Source organism: Passer domesticus, chromosome 23 (genome assembly GCF_036417665.1).
Source record: "Passer domesticus isolate bPasDom1 chromosome 23, bPasDom1.hap1, whole genome shotgun sequence".
NCBI classification, from domain to species: Eukaryota; Metazoa; Chordata; class Aves; order Passeriformes; family Passeridae; genus Passer; species Passer domesticus.
In genome coordinates, this window is record NC_087496.1 from 4,393,040 (window position 1) to 4,413,678 (window position 20,639).

General features: G+C 48.3%; 1 protein-coding gene and 1 long non-coding RNA gene across 9 annotated transcripts in view; one reads left to right on the plus strand and one right to left on the minus strand.

The window, feature by feature from the left end:
• Positions 1-398: 398 nt before the first annotated feature.
• GRAMD1B (GRAM domain containing 1B) overlaps positions 399-20,639 on the minus strand; it is a 98,728-nt gene continuing 78,487 nt past the window's right edge. For all 8 annotated transcript variants that reach the window (XM_064397795.1, XM_064397794.1, XM_064397793.1 and 5 more), the window contains 15 exons: positions 18,392-18,495; positions 17,431-17,526; positions 17,015-17,095; positions 13,721-13,836; positions 12,583-12,739; positions 11,829-12,018; positions 10,628-10,771; positions 9,925-10,043; positions 8,501-8,643; positions 7,372-7,475; positions 6,321-6,524; positions 6,103-6,193; positions 3,358-3,465; positions 1,629-1,746; positions 399-660 (listed from right to left, as the gene is read on the minus strand). In XM_064397795.1, the coding sequence (XP_064253865.1) occupies positions 571-660; positions 1,629-1,746; positions 3,358-3,465; positions 6,103-6,193; positions 6,321-6,524; positions 7,372-7,475; positions 8,501-8,643; positions 9,925-10,043; positions 10,628-10,771; positions 11,829-12,018; positions 12,583-12,739; positions 13,721-13,836; positions 17,015-17,095; positions 17,431-17,526; positions 18,392-18,495 (1,865 nt within the window). In that variant the 3' untranslated portion in view covers positions 399-570. The remainder of the gene's footprint in view (positions 661-1,628; positions 1,747-3,357; positions 3,466-6,102; positions 6,194-6,320; positions 6,525-7,371; positions 7,476-8,500; positions 8,644-9,924; positions 10,044-10,627; positions 10,772-11,828; positions 12,019-12,582; positions 12,740-13,720; positions 13,837-17,014; positions 17,096-17,430; positions 17,527-18,391; positions 18,496-20,639) is intronic.
• On the plus strand, positions 4,670-5,847 carry LOC135285482 (uncharacterized). Its single transcript, XR_010350298.1, has 2 exons — positions 4,670-5,386; positions 5,571-5,847. It is a non-coding gene; the product is annotated as an uncharacterized LOC135285482 (long non-coding RNA).

Sequence of the window (20,639 nt, forward strand, 5' to 3'; positions counted from 1 at the left end):
CCTGCCCCAGCAGGGGCCTCCACAGAGCCACAGCAGCTCCCCCTGCTCTCCAAGCAGCTCTGCAGGGATTGACTGCGACTGCCAATGTGTGCCTGCAGGCAGCAGGGTGAGGGAGGTGACAGTGTCCCCTGTGGGAGATGGCAGAGCCAAGCAGGGACCTCCATGCGCGGGGAGGGGATGGGGACGGGCAGGGGGGCACTCACACTGATGCTTCCCTTTGAGACAACAGGAACAGACAGACAGACAGACAGGAATATCACAGAGGAGCAGTGCACGGGCCCAGGGAGCAGGGCTGGGCACGGCCCTAAGCACACCTCAGTGCTGGGAGAGCACAGCCCTCCCACACACACACCCCCACACTCCCAGAGACCCTCCAGTTCAGCCAGTGTTGGAGGTCACTCCTTCCCCTCTTTAGGCTTTTTTTTCTTTTTTTTTTTCTTTTTTTTCTCTTAAAATCTGTATATAATATATATATTTATATCTGTATATATATATATATTTATATATATATTTATATATCCTATTTACACATATTGCACACCGTCCTCTGGCCTCCTGCATTCCTGCCTGTTAATGGAAACGTTTCCTTTTCTCCTCTGGATCTGACCCGAAGTCCCGGGACCCGATGCCATTCTGGAGATTTATTAGAGAATCCTTCATCTGCAAGACAAGAGATTTCTCCACTGTGGTGCTACCCTGGAGGAGAGAACTTGGGGGTTTCCTTTTTCCTTTTTCCCTATGTATCAAGCATTGATATTGTAATTGTGGTTTTGGGAGTGGGGAGTCAGGGGGATGCACAAATGGGGACTGGGAATGTGGGGCACCATTCTCCAGGAGAAGGGATGAGCAGAGTCCAGGGTAAGAAGAAACTCCTCTGTGATACCAGGACAGTGCTGAGGAGCCAAGGAGGCTGAATCTGTCCTGATCTACAGCCAGGTGAGCTGCTAAAGCTGTCTGATAAGGACATGGATTGGCATTCCCTAAGTTCTCTCTCCTTAGGGGAAAGAAGCTCACATTTAGGGACTTATGAGGAAGCAGCTCTCCTTTCTGGACTGTGTTTTCAGCAGCCCTGTGTGCTTTTTAGGGAGCACACCCTGAAATTCCTGCACTTATGAGGAAGCAGCTCTCACTTGGGGCCTGTGTTTTCAGCATTTTAGGGAGCATACCCTGAAATTCCTGGGTTTATGAGGAAGCAGCTCTTATTTCTGAACTGTGCTCTCAGCAGCCCTGTGTGCTTTTTAGGGAGCACACTCTGAAATTCCTGCACTTCTGCTACAAGAGTTTGTCCCCTTCCTCCCTGAAAGCTGCATGTAATTCCAGGCCTCAGCTCAAACCAGTTTGCTCCCCAAAGTGGGATGACAGATGAGATACCAAATGTGCCCCTATGAGGTTTTTGGCCCTGCAGGGTTCTCTCCTTGATGTGCATGGACCTCTCTGATGGGAGAGAGCAGCCACGGCCCCCTGTGACAGCCCTTGTGGTACCCAGCAGCAGCAGGAGATGGATCTACAGGAGCTGGCACACCTGAGGGGCTGTGGTGGAAGCAGGAGGTGCTGAAGGATGGGGAGCAGGACTGGGAGGACACAGTGACACCCTGGTCACAGCCCTGCCTGCAGCAGTGCAGTCTCACCTGGTCCAGGAGCATCACGGAGGATTTGATGATCTCGCGCCATTTCTGCAGCTCTGAGTCGTGGTACTTCTGCTGGGACTCCAGCAACTGGGCCCACTCTGTCTGAGACTGGGGTAACCTGCCACAAAAACACAGGCAAGGGTCATAAAATCCCACAGTTTGTACAGAGATTTCTCTTTCACAGAATCACAGAATGACCAGGTTGGAAGAGACCTCCAAGACCACAGAGTCCAGCCCAGCCCTAACCCCTCAATTCAACCCTGGCCCCCAGTGCCACATCCAGGCTTTGTTAAACACACCCAGAGATGGTGACTGCACTACCTCCCCGGGCAGCCATTCCAGAACTTTATCACCTTTCTGGAAAAGCTTTTTCCTGATCTCCAGCCTGTGTTTCCCTTGGTGCAGCTGCAGGCTGTGTGCTCTGGTTGTGTCAGTGCCTGCAGACAGAGCCCAGCCCCAGCTGAGCACAGGCACCTTTCAGGAGCTGTGCAGGGTGAGGAGGGCACCCCTGAGTCTCCTTTTCTCCAGGTGAGCACCCCCAGCTCCCTCAGGGGCTCCTCTCAGGTTTGTGTTCCCAGCCCCTCTCCAGCCTCGCTGTCCCCTCTGGCCGTGCTCAGTGTCCCCAGCTCCTTCCCAAGCTGAGGGGCCAGAGCTGGGCACAGCACTCCAGGTGTGACCCCAGCAGTGCCAGGGCAGGGCAGAGTGACCTCCCTGCTGCTGCTGCCACACCACTCCTGAGCCAGGCCAGGAGCCACTGGCCTTCCTGGCCCCAGGGCACACTGCTGGCTCCTGGCCAGCTGCTGTCCCTCGGGTCCCTTTGTGCCTTTATTGTGAGGAATAGCTGCTCTGGCTCTTTTTTCCAATTCTTTCCCTTCAGGACAGATGGAAGCATTCCAGGTGCTTGGATGGATTCAGGTGCTCCCACAGCAATCGTGGCTGCAACACAACAATCACCCACGTGGAGCCACCCACGTAATTCCAGCACTTGCACATCTCACTGTGCAAACAGGATCTAAGTTCTGTACTTAAATACTATTGTAGTAGTCTAAAAATCACCAAGAGCACCAGAGAAAGATTAAAAAAAAAAAAAGATAAAATCAGAAGTATCTATAATCACCTAGAGTATCTTTTTGTGGGGAAGTAGCAGCATTGGTATGAGGAAGATAGTAATTCCCTTTGCTAAGGAGGAGAAATGACACAAATAGGGCAAAAAATTCCAACACAGAGGTAGCACATGGCTATGAATGCTTGAAGTGTAGCAAGGGAGAAACTGGGACTCCAAAAAAAAGACAAAAATACCTCAGAAAAGTGGATGCAGGATGTTCTCAGCCTCTAAAACTAGACCAGAGACCACTCAGGCAGGACACCTGGATCCACACCTTCCAACACACAAACCTGACAGAGCCTCTGTCCCAGGCCCAAATTCTCCTCTGATGCAGAGGGATCATTCTAAGATGCTGCAGATACAGAGGGAATTTTGGCCATCAAAGGAGGGGAAGTGACCCCCTCAGCCCAAAACTGCTGAACATTTATTCACAGAGCATCCTCTGTGGCCTTAACTCTGCTTTTCAGCGGCAGGGGAAACGCACACAGCTCTTCAGCTTCACCCTTCAGTGAAGCTTCACCCTTCAGTATTTTGCCCAAAAGTGGGAGCCCAGAGCTCTGGTGTGACAGGAAAGCCTCTGACACCCAGAAAAGCCAATGTGAGCCCCAGCAGGCGTGGCTGTACCTCTCCTGCAGCCTCAGGCCCTGCCACGCCGTCAGCGTCTGCGTGGTGTACTCCAACATCCAGAGTTTGTAGAACAGCATCATGTTGAGAATGACCAGCAGCACCAGACTGCAAAGGAAGCAAGAAAACAGCCACTTCAGGAGCATTTCACACCCACTGCCTGCCAGGAGCACCTGGGACTACAGCCAGGCCTTCAGGAAGGTGTCTGAGCCCCAGTCCATGCTGTGAGCGGGGATTTAATCTGAGTGAGCAAAACTTCACCTCGTGGAAGAAATGTGTGAGCCAGGAGGACAGACAGACAGACAGGGCTGGGTGAGTGGATGTGCCGAATGCAGAGAAAGGGAGGGAAATGGGAGAGTAAAGAGGTAAAAAAAGAGAGAGACAGTACCTGAAACAGATCCTAATGGGAGCAGGGAAGAGAAAAGACGGAGCAGCTGCAGGTTAGAAACGGACTGACACAAACTGGGTGGGAGGGGAGGCTCAGACAGTGCAGGAGGTACAGGGAAAGGGGGCAGAGGGAGCAGAGGCAGAAGGACAGACAGGGATCCGTGAGCCTGCACTGCTGGTGAAGTTCCCTCAGCACAGCTGGGCTCCTGGGGACAGCAGGCACTGACACACACACACAGGGCTCACATCCAGCCTTTCCCAATCCTAGTGAGGCACTGACACACAAATACACACACAGGGCTCATATCCAGCCTTTCCCAATCCTAGTGAGGCACTGACACACACACACACACACACACACAGGGCTCACATCCAGCCTTTCCCAATCCTGGTGCAGGCACTGACACACACACACACACACACACACACACATACAATGCTCACATCCAGCCTTTCCCAATCCTGGTGCAGGCACTGACACACACACACACACACACACACACACATACAATGCTCACATCCAGCCTTTCCCAATCCTGGTGCAGGCACTGACACACACACACACACACACACACACACATACAATGCTCACATCCAGCCTTTCCCAATCCTAGTGCAGGCACTGACACACAAACACACACACAGGGCTCACATCCAGCCTTTCCCAATCCCAGTGAGGCACTGACACACACAATGCTCACATCCAGCCTTCCCCAATCGTAGTGCAAGCACTCACACTGACACACACACAGACACTGTTCACATTCAGCCTTTCCCATTCCCAGTGCAAGCACTGACACACACACACAGACAGTGCTCACATCCAGCCTTTCCCAATCCTAGTGCAGGCACTGTCTCACACACACACACACTGTTCACATCCTCCCTTCCCCATTCCCAAAGCAGGCACTGACACACACACACACACACACACACACACACACACACACACACACACACACACAATGCTCACATCCAGCCTTTCCCAATCCCAGTGCAGCCACTGACACACACATACCGTTCACATCCTCCCTTCCATGCCCACCCCAGCCCTGGGAACACACCCCAGCCCTGTCCAGCTCCTCTCACCCCCACCACACAGGGGGGCATTTCTGCTCCTCCCCAGGAAGGGATTCCAGGCTGCCAGGCTGGTGCCTGGCTCTGAACAGTGCAGTTATTTTGCTGGAAGAATGGCCCACTATGACCAGCTCAGTCAGGCGGATGGCAACGGGCCAGAGGAATATTCTGGAAACACCACAGAGGGCTCTGTGACCCAAGTGAAGCTGTCAGGAGACGTTGGCACAGAGCTTGGGTACCTCTGTGCTGTGTTCTCATCATGACAGCACCTTCCAGCACCTCATTTATCACTGGCTGGGTGCTGCTGCAAGGCTCTGCATCTGTGCCCCCTCTGGGACCAGGGAACACAGAAATGAGCCCAATATGAGCTGTCATTTCAGCCCTGAAATCCCAGCTTCCCCCCACCTCTCTGAAAGCCAGGTGGAGCTTAAGGAAAAGCTGAGCTCAAGTCAGAAAAGCCTGGATCACTGCTGTGGACTGTTCTGCTCCACAGCAGCTGCCCAGTGAGCACTGCAGCACTGAATGAAGCCTGTTGTCAGCCCGAGGGCAGAGAACAATAAAAACAGTGAGTTTGGGTACTAAACTGAGCCACAGGGACGTGAGGAGCCCATTCCTAGCTCACTTGGAGTCCAAGACCACCAGTCCTGAAAGGGGTGGCAGGAAAGAGCCAAACCAAACAGCTCCTGCTGCTGAGCTGATAAATCACTCCAATCCCTCACACTTCAGCTGTTTCTTTATTTATTGTGCAGAAATCATCTGTCAAGGGTCCTGCTGCTTTCTGGCTGTACCTCTCATCAAAATCACTGCCCAGCACCAGACATGAAAAGGTTTTGCCTGACCAGATGTGACAGAATCCTCACAGCCACTGAGCCCAGTGACTCCCAGAGAGCTCTGCACAGTCATTGTCCCTCACAGCAGTGTGTCAGCAATTAAATCACTTGTTTTAAATTACCCACACACACAGTTTCTATGTGTCATTAAAAATCTGCAAACTGCATCCCTGATGTAAAAATATAAAAAATAAAACACTTGTTGGATTTCTTCTCTTGTAGGTATTGACTCCTCTCTTCTTGCACAGCTGCCTCTGTCCTGTCACTGTCCCAGACAGGTCCCAGACCTGCCTTTAGGACTCCCAGCTCAGAGCTGCAAAGCCCATGTTTGGCTAAAACAAGGGCACAACCCAGGGGAAATAGAGAAGGGAGCACAGCACTCCAGGAGCACAGACAAACCAAAGGTGTTTAATGCTGGCTGGGGAGGAGAGCAGAAAAAACCATCACTTACACAAAGCTGATGACAAGGAGCAGCTTGGAGACACTCTGCAGGTGGAAGCCACTGGGGCTCTCCTCAGGGATGTGCCGTGTCTGAGTGGAACCTGAGGAGATGGGATGAATTCAGGACGGGAAACAGGGAAGGGCAACCCCTGATCCACCTCACCCAAACAACCCCAACACTGCCCCTCTGTGACAAAGCCCTGCTTGAACCCATCCCCAGCTGCTCACCTGCCACGTGCTTGATTCGATGGGCAACCTCCTCATCCGTGGGGGTGGTGACGGGGCTGAGCACCTCCTCCAGGTGTGGCACCCTCAGGTGGGCGTGGGCGCGTTTCCGCCGCCGCACCGTGGATTGCTTGCTCACCTTCTCTTTGGGGGATTGTCTGTGCACCTCCGCCAGGTACGTGCTCTCTGTTTTGGTCAGCTCGCTCTCTGCAGCACCAAGGGGGAGCATGTTGGAGAGAGAGAAAGGTTTAACCCCTCTGCTGTGATGCCTTAGGATTTTATCTTTTCTATTTTCCACCTGTTTGCCATCCTGCAGTTCTTTAGTGCAGAACTCTAAACTCCACACACAGTGGGAGCTGCTGCTTCCCCATTTGGGGCAGACACAACAATTCCTCTCCAGGATTTCAGCTTTTCTATTTTCCATCTATTTGTAACCCTGCAGTCCTTTAGTGCAGAACTCCAAACTCCACACACAGTGGGAGCTGCTGCTTCCCCATTTGGGGCAGACACAACAATTCCTCTCCAGGCCTGGCAATCAAGGACACCTCACTGCCTCAGGCTGAGAGATGGAAACAAAAGGGAGTTGGGGGAGCAAACCTGGGGTCAATGACTTCATTGGCTGAAGCTGGAATTGGCAGATTGACCCCCAAAATGCAAATGGACCAAACTTATAAAAGTGTGAAAACCCCTGACCCATTGTCCATTTATAGGTGGGCTTTGCCTGCCCAAAATGTACCTGAAGGCCCTTCAATAAATAGATCTGCTTTTTATTCTCTTAATTTTGCCTGGCCACTGTTTTTAAGTAGCCCAAAAAAAGCACCAGCTGGGCCAAAGAAGCCGGCAGGGTCTGAGAGATTCGTGCTCCACATTCTTTGCACCTTTCACCAAAATTTGACCCCAAACTGTCTGACAGGGAGCAGGATTTGCTGCCCTGATTAATTCCAGACGGTCATTTATTCCAGCTGTGGTAGCCCCTTTTGTAAGCCCCCTCAAGGCTGGATCATGCTGCCCACTCCCAGGGAAACATGAGTGCCACTGGCACTGCCACTCTTACCCAAGTGACGGAAATAATCCTCCAGACCACTCCAAAAATTCTTCTCAATGAAGGATTTCACCAGCCCCCAAGGCTGTTTCCTGTAGCGTAATTCTGTGGAAACCCTGTGAGGAGGAGAAGGTCAGTCATTCCCCTGCTTTTGCTTCCTGGGGGTGATGTCAACTCACAATCTTTGTCAGTGTAAATCCAGGAAATAATCATGTACACTGTTATTTCTGGAATGCTCTGAGCCTTTCACGTTTCCAGAGGAGAAGCACTGCTGGAAACATCCTTCCAAAGGCAGGAAGAGCCTCTCCCAAGAGCACTCCAGGGCCATTTGGCAGACACTTGGATTATCATTACTGAAGTCACACGGACATGGCTTTGCCAGTACTCAGTTCCTCTGTTTAGTCCCAGGATGCTTATCACAGTCACGCTCTGCAAACCTCTGCATCCAAGAGAGAGGCAAGAAAAATCTGTAAATCCTCTCCCTGATGCAGCTGTAACTGCTCTGCACTGATGGCAACCCAGCAGGTGAAAATCCTGCCCCTATTCCTGGTGACAGGAATGTCCCAGCAACAGGACAAAGAGAAGATGTGACAGAATCCTCACAGCCACTGAGCCCAGTGACTCCCAGAGAGCTCTGCACAGTCATGGTCCCTCACAGCAGCTGGTGTGTCAGCCATTAAACCACTTGTTTTAAATTACCCACACACACAGTTTCTATGTGTCATTAGAAATCTGCAAACTGCATCCCTGATGTAAAAATATAAAAAATAAAACACTTGTTGGATTTCTTCTCTTGTAGGTATTGACTCCTCTCTTCTTGCACAGCTGCCTCTGTCCTGTCACTGTCCCAGACAGGTCCCAGACCTGCCTTTAGGACTCCCAGCTCAGACCTACAAAGCCAATGTTTGGCTAAAACAAGGGCAAAACCCAGGGGAAATAGAGAAGGGAGCACAGAACTCCAGGAGCACAGACAAACCAAAGGTGTTTAATGCTGGCTGGGGAGGAAAGCATTAAAAAATAAATAAATTTAAAAAGAAACAAACAAAGAAATAACCCCCTCAACCCCTCCTAACACACCCAAAGAGCAAAACCCCCTCCCAAAGGTGCTTTTTGCTCATCATTCCCTCCCCAGGAGAGGTACCTGAGTCGGCTTTTGTTTCTGGCAACACGAGTCAACGTGTAGCGGTTAATGGTGTAGAAATAGTCGTGGTAGGGGACGTCGTGAGTTAGCACCTCTGCATCTATGACATAGCACTCGCTCTCCTGGCTGGCTTTGTACATTGTCTGCAGGAAAAACAGCGTGCAAGGCAACTCTGAGTGTGGTCAGGGTGCTGCTCTGAGAGACTGGCACCTCCAGCAGCACTCTGCACACAGGAGACACCCCCACGGTCCAGCCCTGCCTCTGCAGCTCTGCTGGGAGCAGCTCGCCCCGAAGGGAAGGCAGAGGAAAACCAGGGATTCACCCAGATGCTTCTTGTGAGTACATTTTTGAAAGGGCATTCAGCTCCTGCCTCTAGGATTTTGTAACAGAGGTGTTAGACACAGTGCCAGGTGGGGACTGGCTCACTGGGACCTCTCTGAGTGGGACCTTTCCAAGTGGAACCTCTCTTCTGCCTTGTCAGGGACCCACCTGAGGTTCTAGCATAAATTCTAGCTAATAAATTCTCTGTCATAAATCATTCTGTGATTCTAAACACCGTAAGAACACACCACTTCCTTCTTTTAAGCACTTCTGATGTTCTTTTCCCTTTGCTCCAGAGTAAACTTCGCCCAGAGGACGGACAGACAGACAGACACAGCTAAGCACAGATCCCTGGACAAAGCATGGCTTCTCCTGCAGATTATTCCCACCCAGCTCTGCAGTGAGGACACACAGGGGGTGCTTTGGTGGTTGAGCCAAACTCAGAATTAAATAAGCCATGGTTTGTTTATCTGAGGGTGTGCACCTCCCTTTGCTCTCCCTTTTCCCTTCTGCTCCCTGCACCTCTCCTCACACCCTCACCAGTCCCACCTTGCTGCTGGCATCCCCCTCTCTGAAATGTGGTGCTCAGACCCCTTTTCCTGGCTCCCTCTTAACAATCCCTAAAGCTCACTCTCAGTATTTACACATTTCTGGACATGGAAAGAGGCTTTTCCTCCCTGCTAGATACAGCCAGCCTGGCTCCTCCCAGTGCATTTTTCCCCTTTTGTACCTTTTTAAAGAGATCATCTCACTGTCCTCACCACAATAAAAAATCCACAACACCCCTGGGAGCTGTGAGAAGGACTGGTCAGGCAGTATCTGACTTCCTGAGTAATATTTGCTGGGCTGAGCACAGCTCAAAAAGCACCAGTTTGGGTGAGAAAAACACTGCCTTGTTCACCAACTCAGCTGCTTCTGCTGGGAAATTTGGGGGGCTTTCAGGAACTAACTATTCATGGCTGCAGTGATACTGGGCAGCAAGTTAAATCAAGGAAATGTGAACAGAAAAATGGACAGGGACAATGAAAACATGCTCAGGACAAGAAAATAACTCTCAGAGAAGTTTGTACCAAGCACCCCAGGCCTGCTCCACTGTCACTTACCTGAGTCTCAGTGACTGTGGCAGTTTTGGGGGCCAGAGGGTTGGTGAGGGTGATGGTGTACAGGATCACTCTGGTCTGATTGCCGTTTTCCTCCTTCTTCCAGGGGTGAAAGATAATATCTGAGAGGATAACACAACATTCCAGTGAAGTGACTGGGGAGGGACCTCAGGTCAGTCCCGTGGGGAAAGGCAGAGCCATAAAACCAAGCTGGAGATGGGATTTCCTTCCCCTGGGGGAGCCTGGCTGCTCTAGAGCTCAGCTGAGTGTGAAACAAAGGCCTCCTGTGCTAAATGTGAGTATTTTCCGCTCTTTCAAGTGCAGGGAGAGGGGAGAGGCTGGGGATCTATCTCCTTCAGCAAACCTACAGTTACAGGGAAAGGAGGAGCATGACACACCAAGGGATTCTCTCTGCAGCTCTGTCTGTGTCAGGTGTGGAGCTAGAAGAGCTTTTCCCTCACACTGTTAAGCCTTGAACAGAAGACCAGACTTTAGGTGATGATAAAAGGTAAGAAAATCAGCTTTTTCCATAAAAAAGCTGTTCCGCCTCTTAGAAAATAAAACCAGATGGGCACACAGGTCCTGCACGCACCACTCTGAACAGGCCACTCTGTCCCAAAATCTGCTCCGAATGTCACCCAAGCAGACAAAATCATAGCTCCCTTTCCCCTGCAGCCCCTGGGCAGCTGCAGCAGCAGCAGCTCACCAGAGAAGCGGCGCTGCTCCATGAAGTCCCTCTGGAACTGGGAGTCAGTGAAGAGCAGGTCGTAGAGCTTGTCCACGCTGAAGTTGAACACCTCGTTCACGTACTGGCGCCCGTTCAGGTCCTCGTAAAAGGCCTGGACTTCTCCTGGGGGCAAAGAGAGCCTCAAGGTCCAGCCATGACCCTCCAGGGTGATGAAAAATGTGCTTCCACAGCACCAGAACCTCAATATTTCAGAAGGAACCCAAAGGAGGGACTTCAACTGCCTCAGGTTTTAGCTTTTCTATTTTTCAGGTTCTGTGCTGCTTCAGTGTGTGGGTCTGGGTTCACATCAGGGGATGGGGAGCTCTGCACAGAGCAGGGAGACGAAACAATTCCTGCTCCAGCTGGGCACCAAGGACAAATGATCCAAATCTCAGCCCAAGAGCACAAACCCCGTGGGCTGGAGAGAGAAAAACAAGCAGGATGGGACTGCAGGGGCTGCAGCTGGGATTGGACACTGAACTGCAATGTGCACATGGAGCAGAGCTGAGCCCAGGGAGAGACCCCGGCAGCGCTCGTGCATTTTGGGGCCATTTGGGTTCATCTTGGGACCATTTTGGTTCATCTGGGGTTCATTTTGGGACCATTTGGGTTCATCTTGGGTTCTTTTTGGGACCATTTGGGTTCATCTTGGGACCATTTGGGTTCATCTTGGGTTCTTTTTGGGACCATTTGGGTTCATCTTGGGACCATTTGGGTTCATCTTGGGTTCTTTTTGGGACCATTTGGGTTCATCTTGGGACCATTTGGGTTCATCTTGGGTGCAGCCCTGGCTGGGCTCTTGTGCTGCCCAAGGTGCATCCATGAAGGAGATACTTTTAAATCCCTGCTTTACTCTGTAACTCTGTCCAGCCTCTGTTCCAGGCCAGCTTTCACAAGGCAACACAACTCTTTTCCTGCACTGATGCCAGAGCAAGAAGATGGGACATCACAAAGGATAATTAATTACATAGGGAAGGGATAATTAATTATTTTAGGCACATCCTAAAATTTTTAACCACATCCTAAAATGTAAACACATTCACTTTCTGCAGCCCACAGTGGGAATTCTTTGCATCTTCAGGGTCCAGGAAAGGATTTCAGTAGTCACCACTCCACTCCCTCACAGGGGGGATGGGATAAGCTGGAAGGAGCCCTGATGGAGTGGCCTTTCCCCACCTACCTTCATCGTGGGTGTCTGAGGAGTCACTGAGCTCCGTGGGAATGTCCTCGTTGTCATTGAAGTCCAGGGAGGGGGAGTTCACAGGGCCAATGATGTCGATCTTCTCTCCCATGATGTTGGCAATGCCAAGGTCCTTCTCCACAGGACTCTCTGCCACTGCCTCCTCCTCTTCTGGGAGCACTCCATCGAACTGCAGCAAGGACAGGGCACAACAAGGGCACCATCAGCACCTGCAAATGGGCTTTACTTCAAAAAACCTCACATCTCTGAGCCAATCTCTGAATATTTGGCCTTAACATATGTGGAAATTAAACAGAGAGAGAAGGACAACTGCTATACAATGTTTGTAAAACCTCCTCTCAAAAAAATCAGTGTGCAAGCTTTGAACACCACCAGGATTTTTGTTCAGACAAGAACAATATTGTCCAATACTGGTTTTGCTCCTGAACAAGCTAAAAGAACCTGAGGTAATATCTAACCAAGGTCTCTTCTGCCATAATACACACTCTTTTCCACGGAATAAGCGAAGGCAGGGAAGAAATTATAATCCTTTTATGTCCAAAACTTTTCATCCGGAAGTACAGAAAGGAAAATGCTCTTGCTGCTGAGAGTCCCAGTGACAAAATCACCGAGCAAGGACTGAAATCAGCAGCAGTGGAAGAGGAGCTGGAGGTGAACAAACCTCATACAACCCACGGGGTGCTGGATTTCAGGGAAAACAAATTCCTGCTGCCAGGGGAGGGAGAAAACTCACCGAGGCTGGGGCTTCACTGCTGCCCGTGGAGGTCAGGGTGCTGGCAGTGACAGATTTCTTTGGCAGCTGAGGGCTGGCTTCTGGCTTGGCCTCCATGCTGCTCTTGGAGGAGCTGTCGTTGACTTCATTCTCCTCCACGGGGATTTCTTCGCAGTAGCTGGGACGCCACAGAGAACACAGGTTTTTATGGTTACCCCTCTCACAACAGCTACAGCTGCACACACAGAGCAAGTGAGAATGTTTCTATGAAGTTTCCAGGCTGTCCAGAAGCAGGAATGGCTCAGTGCAGGGGAGAGCAAGCCACAGTTTTTTGGGTGTTTACGCAGGGATTGACAAGCATCAGCATTTTCTGGCCATGCAACACTGCCTGGCCTTGTGACCAGGGTGCTTTGGCTTTTCTAGAATTGCTCAGCTGGCTCAGCAGGCATTTCAGTCCCTCCCAGTGATGCCTTCAGTTTTGGCTTTCCTAGTTTTCAGATTCTGTGCTGCTTTAGTGTGTAGTTCTGAGCTACATATTAGGGGATGGTGAGCTGTCTTCACAGAGCAGGGAGACAAAACAATTCCTTCTCTAGGAATTGAGAAGGAACTGTTGACAATTGACCAATTGTCCTTGGTCCCCTTGTCCTTGGGGACCAAGGACAAATGATCCAAATCTCAGCCCAAGAGCACAAACAAAGTGGGCTGGAAAAACAAGAAGGATGGACCTTCAAGGGCTAAAGCTGGGATTGGACACTGAACTGCAATGTGCACATGGAGCAGAGCTGAGCCCAGGGAGAGACCCCGGCAGCGCTCGTGCATTTTGGGACCATTTGGGTTCATCGTGGGTTCACTTTGGGACCATTTTGGTTCATCTTGGGTGCAGCCCTGGCTGGGCTCTTGTGCTGCCCAAGGTGCATCCATGGAGGAGATCCTTTTAAATCCCTGCTTTATCTTTAGCTCTCTCCAGCCTCCCTCTTGGCCAGACTACCCAAGGCATCACCAGCTTCCATGAGGAACCCTCCACTTCCACCTTTTAGGCATCCCACATCCCAGAGCCAGCACAGGTCCAGGTCCCAGACGTGTCAGCACAGGCAGCATTTGGGGCATGCAGCACCCCCTGCTCCCCTGGGGCCACCTCTGCTCAGCCCTCCCCACTCACCCCATGGTGTTGAAGTCATCATCAGGAGGCACGTAGTCTTCGTCGTCGCTGGTCAGCCCCAGCTCGTTGCCGTAACACTGGTGGACAAAGTGCCAGAGCTCCTTGGGGCACAGGGGCTGCAACAGGGGCACAGAACGTCACACGTGTGCAGCCAGGAGTGTAAAACACACTGAGAGTCTGGAACTGTCACTGCCAGGACATTCCAGAGCTCCTTGGGGCACAGGGGCTGCAACAGGGACACAGAACGTCACACGTGTGCAGCCAGGAGTGTAAAACACACTGAGAGTCTGGAACTGTCACTGCCAGGACATTCCAGAGCTCCTTGGGGCACAGGGGCTGTGACAGGGGCACAGAACATCACATGTGTGCAGCCAGGAGTGTAAAACACACTGAGAGTCTGGAACTGTCACTGCCAGGACATTCCAGAGCTCCTTCAGGCACAGGGGCTGCAGCAGGGGCACAGAACGTCACACGTGTGCAGCCAGGAGTGTAAAACACACTGAGAGTCTGGAACTGTCACTGCCAGGACATTCCAGAGCTCCTTGGGGCACAGGGGCTGCAGCAGGGACACAGAACATCACATGTGTGCAGCCAGGAGTGTAAAATACACTGAGAGTCTGGAACTGTCACTGCCAGGAGGACATTCCTTGCCATGAAAGAAGTGAGAGATGCTGATACTTGAGGTGAGAGCCTTTCTGTGGGCTCAGCTCTGTGAAATTCCATTTAATTGAGTTTGTAATGATTTAATTTTTATTAATTATTTTTATATATTAATTTATATTTATTTTATATATTTATATGTGTGTGTATGTATGTGTATATATATGTATGTATATGTACATATATGCATATATTTTTATTTATTTATTAAAATGCATATTTATATATGTATATGTATACATGTATGTAATATTTAAAATATTACAAATGTAGCCATTATATTTCTATAATTATAAATATGTAATTCATGGCAACATTTTCTATTTTAAAAATGATATTCTGGATATGTTTTATAAAAATTATATAATTTTATTATAGATATACTAAAATATAATAAATGCTATAAGAAATAAAATTATATATAATGTATTATATATATAATTTTACATATTATGTGCAGCATAAATTTTACATATTATGCATAACATAAAATATATAGAAACATATATTATATACAGTATATAGAATATGTAATTATATCTATGATAATACATAATTATATATCATATATGCCATTATATGCGAAGTTTTATTATATTATTATTTATTACAATTCTATTCTATTATTTATTTCATCTCTGGCCTAGAGATTCCCCCATGGAGCACAAACTGCCCTGTCACCAATAATCCTCCACCAGCAGCGCAGGTTCTGCCCCAAATGTGACACTGTGATTTTTCCATGCCACAGTCTCCTGTTCCTTTGAAATATCAGCAAGTACACCCAGAGCAGCTCAGGGATGGCATTTCCCACCGAGCAGGGCTGGAATGTCCCAAAGGGAGCTCTAAACCTGCATTTCCCTCTATACAGATCTTTTCCCACCTCTTCTGTGCCCCCATTCAGTGTCTGCTGCTCCATCAAACCCCAAGACTTTATGAGGTTGGTTTTTTTCCCCCCTTTTTTTTAAATTAAAGCTGCCTGAAGAATCCCAGCTTCAGAGAAAATTATCTAAAACAATCTAGAAAAAATATTTAAAATTAAAATATCAACATTAAAAAAAAAATTATATTAAAATTATCTAAAGCAATGAAGAAAAACATTTTCTGCTACGGTTTGGAATCAAAAGGAGTTTGTGTCACCAGACACCCCTGTGAAAAGTAAAAAAGAAAAAATTAATTATCCAGCCCATTGAAAAAAGCCCATTTTAGGGATGCAGGTCAGTGACCACCACATGACTGTGACATGAGGCTCTGCAAAATGGGGCAGGAAAACTTGTGATTTAAAGATGTGCTACAGGCATGAAAGGGGATTTTTACCCCTAAGAAACTTATGACCAACAACAAAGATTTCTTGGTAATGAGGGGAAACAAACCCAATGAATTTTTCTGAGTTGCTGGCTGGAATTTCTTCCCATAGTACTTGCATGGGATAAGGCAGGAATTTTTAAATCTAGCTCCCCACAGCAGCCACCAAAAGCATGGAGGAAAAAAGAGCCTCTAATGAGGAACTCCATCCAGAGAAATCTGACTGCCCCTCCTTCCCACACACATTAACCCACACCCCTGTCTTATCAGGAAAACTGGACTCAGCTTTTTCTCCCCTTTTCCTGCCAGCTACAGATCCCACATTTGGAAAAAAGAGCTCTGGAAGTGCTTCCTGTGTTTATCACCCCCTGTCTCAGCTCCCTTGTGCCTTGACCTTGAGAGCAAGGACGCTGAATTTCCTCGGGAGCTCCAAAATCTGCTCAGGTTACAACCACAGGCAAGGTGATCCTTTCTGCTCCTAAATCCTACCCCACTGTTTTTGGGACAGGGTATTCCTGGTGCCTCATTCCTCCAGCGGGCTCTGAATTCCAGCCAGGACAACCCGAAATGCTGGGAGCAGTGTGACATCAGGTTTACTGCTGCCAGAAATCCCCTCCCCACTGTGGAACAGCTACTCAAACCAAACCCAGGATTTACAGGGTCTCTGGAACAGCAGGAGCAGATTTATTTTAAAATCCAACCCACTGAGCCCCCACCCAGTGCACCCTGCACCCACAAACGCTCTCACTCGGATTTGGGATGCCCTGAACATTCATTTTCTGTCCTGCCTGGAGATCCACACTCCTGGAGCACAGATTTACTGAGAGCTCTGCCTGCACAGTGAGTTATCCCTGCTGCTTTCTGAACTGCTTTCTTGAGGGCTGCTCCACTGTGGAATTACAGACTTCGAAAAAAAAAAAAATGTATTCCCTCCTCAGACCCTGATTCCTCAGCAGAGTGGCACCTACTGTGCGTGATTTACCCCAGAAAATGGGTGATTTCCCCCAAAAAATGGGTGATTAACCGCAGAAAAAAGGTGACTTCCCCTAGAAAATGGGTGATTTCCCCCAGAAAATGGGTGATTTGCCCCAGAAAATGGGTGATTAACACCAGCAAAAAAATTCCCTGCAAAAAAGAGGGAGTTGCCTCTGCAGTCATGAGCCTGCTCTGCCTGAACACTGGTGGTTTATGTCCCTACTGCCCAAAACCACTTGTGTTTTATGTCCCTTCTGCCCAAACACTTGTTTTTGCTGTCCCTGGGTGTTTTTTCAGCCAGAAGTGATGCTCCTGCCCACATCCATCCCCCCCCAGCTCTGAGGTTTCCCTCTGTACCTTGTCAAGCAGAGCATTCTGCCAGAGTCTGAACATCATCATGTACGTCCTGTCCCGAGCCCCAAAGGAAGTAAAAAAGTGCTGGATGGGGAGAGAGGGAGAGAAAAATCAGCTGAGAAAAAGCTAAAAAACAGGAGAAGAACACAACAAGGCTGTTTGGGGTCACTTTCCAGCTGGGGTGAGCCCTCCATAGAGCACAGAGTGAAGCTCATGGAGAGGCTCTCAGCAGGGAATGAGCCCTGAAACAGCTCAGTTAGAGATGTGCTGCTGTAAAACCTGGATATTTCACCTGGCCCCACACCTGAGCTCCAGCCACAGCCCTGCTCCCAGCCCTTTTCCCAGCTTGGAAAAACCCCCCACACACTCTAAGTGCCCTGCCAGCCACGCAGGGGTGGCCTCAGCTGGGTGGGATGTACCTTTTCAGTGTCAGTGCAAACTTGGATGGCATTGGGAATGAGCCGTGCTGTCTTCTCCTTGGTCATGGAGCAGATGTCCTTCAAGCGAACTGTCAGCTGTGCCAGGCAGGGAAAAACACCAGGAGAGGGAGAAATTGGTGAGAAAGGCAGCAGAAAAACCCTTCCAAAGCCAATGAGGGCACTGCCCTGGGGTTGGCAGGAGTGGGAGAGCCTCACCAGGGTCTCTCAGGCAGGGAAAAACAGCAATAAAAGTGAGGAATTGATGAGAAAGGCAACAGAAGAGCCCTTCCAAAGCCAATGTGGGCAAAGTCCAGGGTTGGCTGCAGTGGGAGAGCCTCACCACTATCTCTCAGGCAGGGAAAAACACAAAAAAAAGGAGAAATTGATGAGAAAGGCAGCAGGAACAGCCCTTTCAAAGCCAATGTGGGCACTGCCCTGGGGTTGGCAGCAGTGGGAGAGCCTCACCAGTGTCTCCCAGGCAGGGAAAAATACCAGGAAAAGGAGATATTTGTGAGAAAGGCAGCAGAAGAGCCCTTCCAAAGCCAATGTGGGCACTGCCCAGGGTTGGCAGCAGTGAGAGAGCCTCACCTGTGTCTCCCAGGGAGGGGAAAACACCAAAAAAAGGAGAAATTGGTGAGAAAGGCAACAGAAGAGCCCTTCCAAAGCCAATGTGGGCAAAGCCCAGGGTTGGCAGAAGTGGGAGAGCCTCACCACTATCTCTCAGGCAGGGAAAAACACCAAGAAAGGGAGAAATTGATGAGAAAGGCAGCAGAAGAGCCCTTTCAAAGCCAATGAGGGCACTGCCCTGGGGTTGGCAGCAGTGGCAGAGCCTCACCAGGGTCTCCCAGGCACAGAAAAACACCCAAAAAACTGAGGAATTGATGAGAAAGGCAGCAGGAACAGCCCTTCCAAAACCAATCTGAGCACAGCCCCGGGTCCAGCAGCAGTGGCAGAGCCTCACCAGGGTCTCCCAGCGGAAGATGTTGCTGTAGAAGCAGATCCAGTTCTCGGAGAGGTAGAGGCGGCCCTGCAGGAGAATGTCCCTCTGGAGAGCACATGAGTAATCTGTGGGGGACAGCACGTGGTCAGTGAGGGGCAGAACGCCACAAGGTGCCACTGATGCCTTAATCTTTTACATTTGTGGTTGTTAAATCCTGAGCAGCACCAGTGCACGACTCTAAACTCCATATAAAGTGTAGTTAACTCTTCAATTTTTGGTCAGAAAAAATAATTCCTCTGGGCCTGAAACTCAAGGACATCTGACAGCCCTAGGCCCCAAAAAGTATAAACAAAAGAGAAAACTGGGGGAACATGACTTCATTACCTGAAACAGTAATTGGACAATTAACCCCTGATGTGCAAATAGATCAAACTTGTATCTGTCTGAAAAAATTGTGACCATTTTGGGTGTAGTGCCTTGGGGAGGCTCTGACTGCCCTTAATATAGCTGAAGGCCCTTCATTAAATATATCCATTTCATATTTAATATCTTTATGGATATAAACATATATTAACATATATAAATATAATATATATATTAAAAATTGATGTATTTATAGTCTTTTACATATGTGCATATATATAAACATGGATTTATTTATATTATTTATATATATATGTATATACATAAACATGGCTATATTTATATAATTTCTTTTTATATATGTATATATAAACATGGCTATATTTATATTATTTATTTTTATATATTTATAATTTAAATATATGCATATGTGTATATCTATAAATATGGATATATTTAATTTGTATAAACTTGGATATATTTATATTATTTTTATATATATATATTTATATATAGAAACATGGCTATATTTTTATTATTTATTTTTATATATTTATATTTTAAATATATGCATATGTGTATATATATAAATATGGATATATTTAATTTGTATAAACATGGATATATTTATATTATTTTATATATATGTATATATAGAAACATGACTATATTTATATTATTTATTTTTATATATTTATATTTTAAATATATGCATATGTGTATATATATATATAAATATGGATATATTTAATTTGTATAAACATGGATATATTTATATTATTTTTTATATATATATATAGAAACATGACTATATTATTTATTTTTATATGTTTATATTTTAAATATATGCATATGTGTATATATATAAATATGGATATATTTAATCCATATACACATGGATATATTTAATATATTATCATATGCTTTAAACGTTGTCTGGCCTCTGTTTCTAGGCAAGCCCAAAAAAAGGCACCGGGAGAGCCTAAGGTGAGGATGAGCAGCAGCACCAAGGGAAGGCGCTCCAAGGCAGAGGCAGGCCTGAGCCCCGCGGGGCTGACTCCTCCAGGGCCTGCCACACACAGTCCCTGTCCCTCACTGACGCTCTGCCCAGCAGCTCTCGCCCTGCAGCATCCCAGCTGCTATCTCCACATTCCATCTGTCTCTCCATTTCTGCCTCCTGGTGTCATTGTGAGTTTCCCCCCGGTTTGGGGGCACAGGAGGGGATCCCCAGCTCGGCAGGGCACAGGAGCAGCTGTGGCTGGGAGGTGAGGTTTGGGAGGGGCAGTCGTGTGTGAGCAGGGGTGTTGGGGTCAGGAAAATTCATCCACAAACACCAGAGGTTGATGGCCAAACAGGAGACAGAGGAGTCCTTTGACTTTATTCCAATCAAGGGAGAGGCCATGGGGCATTCCCCTGGGGTCTCTCCAATTTTTGGAGGATGCAGCCTCCTTTTTATCCCAATTTCCCAGCCACATTTCCCTCTCTCTTTCCCCACTGGCTGAGGTACTTGAGAGGTTCAGACTTCCCAGAACACCTGATCCCAAAGATTCCCCTCTAATGTATAACCCTGCCTTTTAATTTTTGAATTCTTAAGGAATTTAGGGGTTTTTCTTCCCCATTGTTTCTTTCATCTTTCAATGTCCAATTTCATTTATCAGCAAACCTAAAGTTTATTTGTAAAAGCAAATCTCTTTTTCCATTCATCAATCAGTGGAATCCTTCCCATTGTTTCTTTTCTCTCTCAGTGCTGGTTTTATCTACCACAGCTTGTTTGTAAAGAGAAATCTGCTATTCCTCTCATTGGAAAAGAGGGAGGAAAAAGGGAGGAAAAAAATCACATCATCCCCCACCAAATGAAGAAAACCCAACAGAAAGTGTAAAACCCTTTGAAAATGGGGCTCTGCCT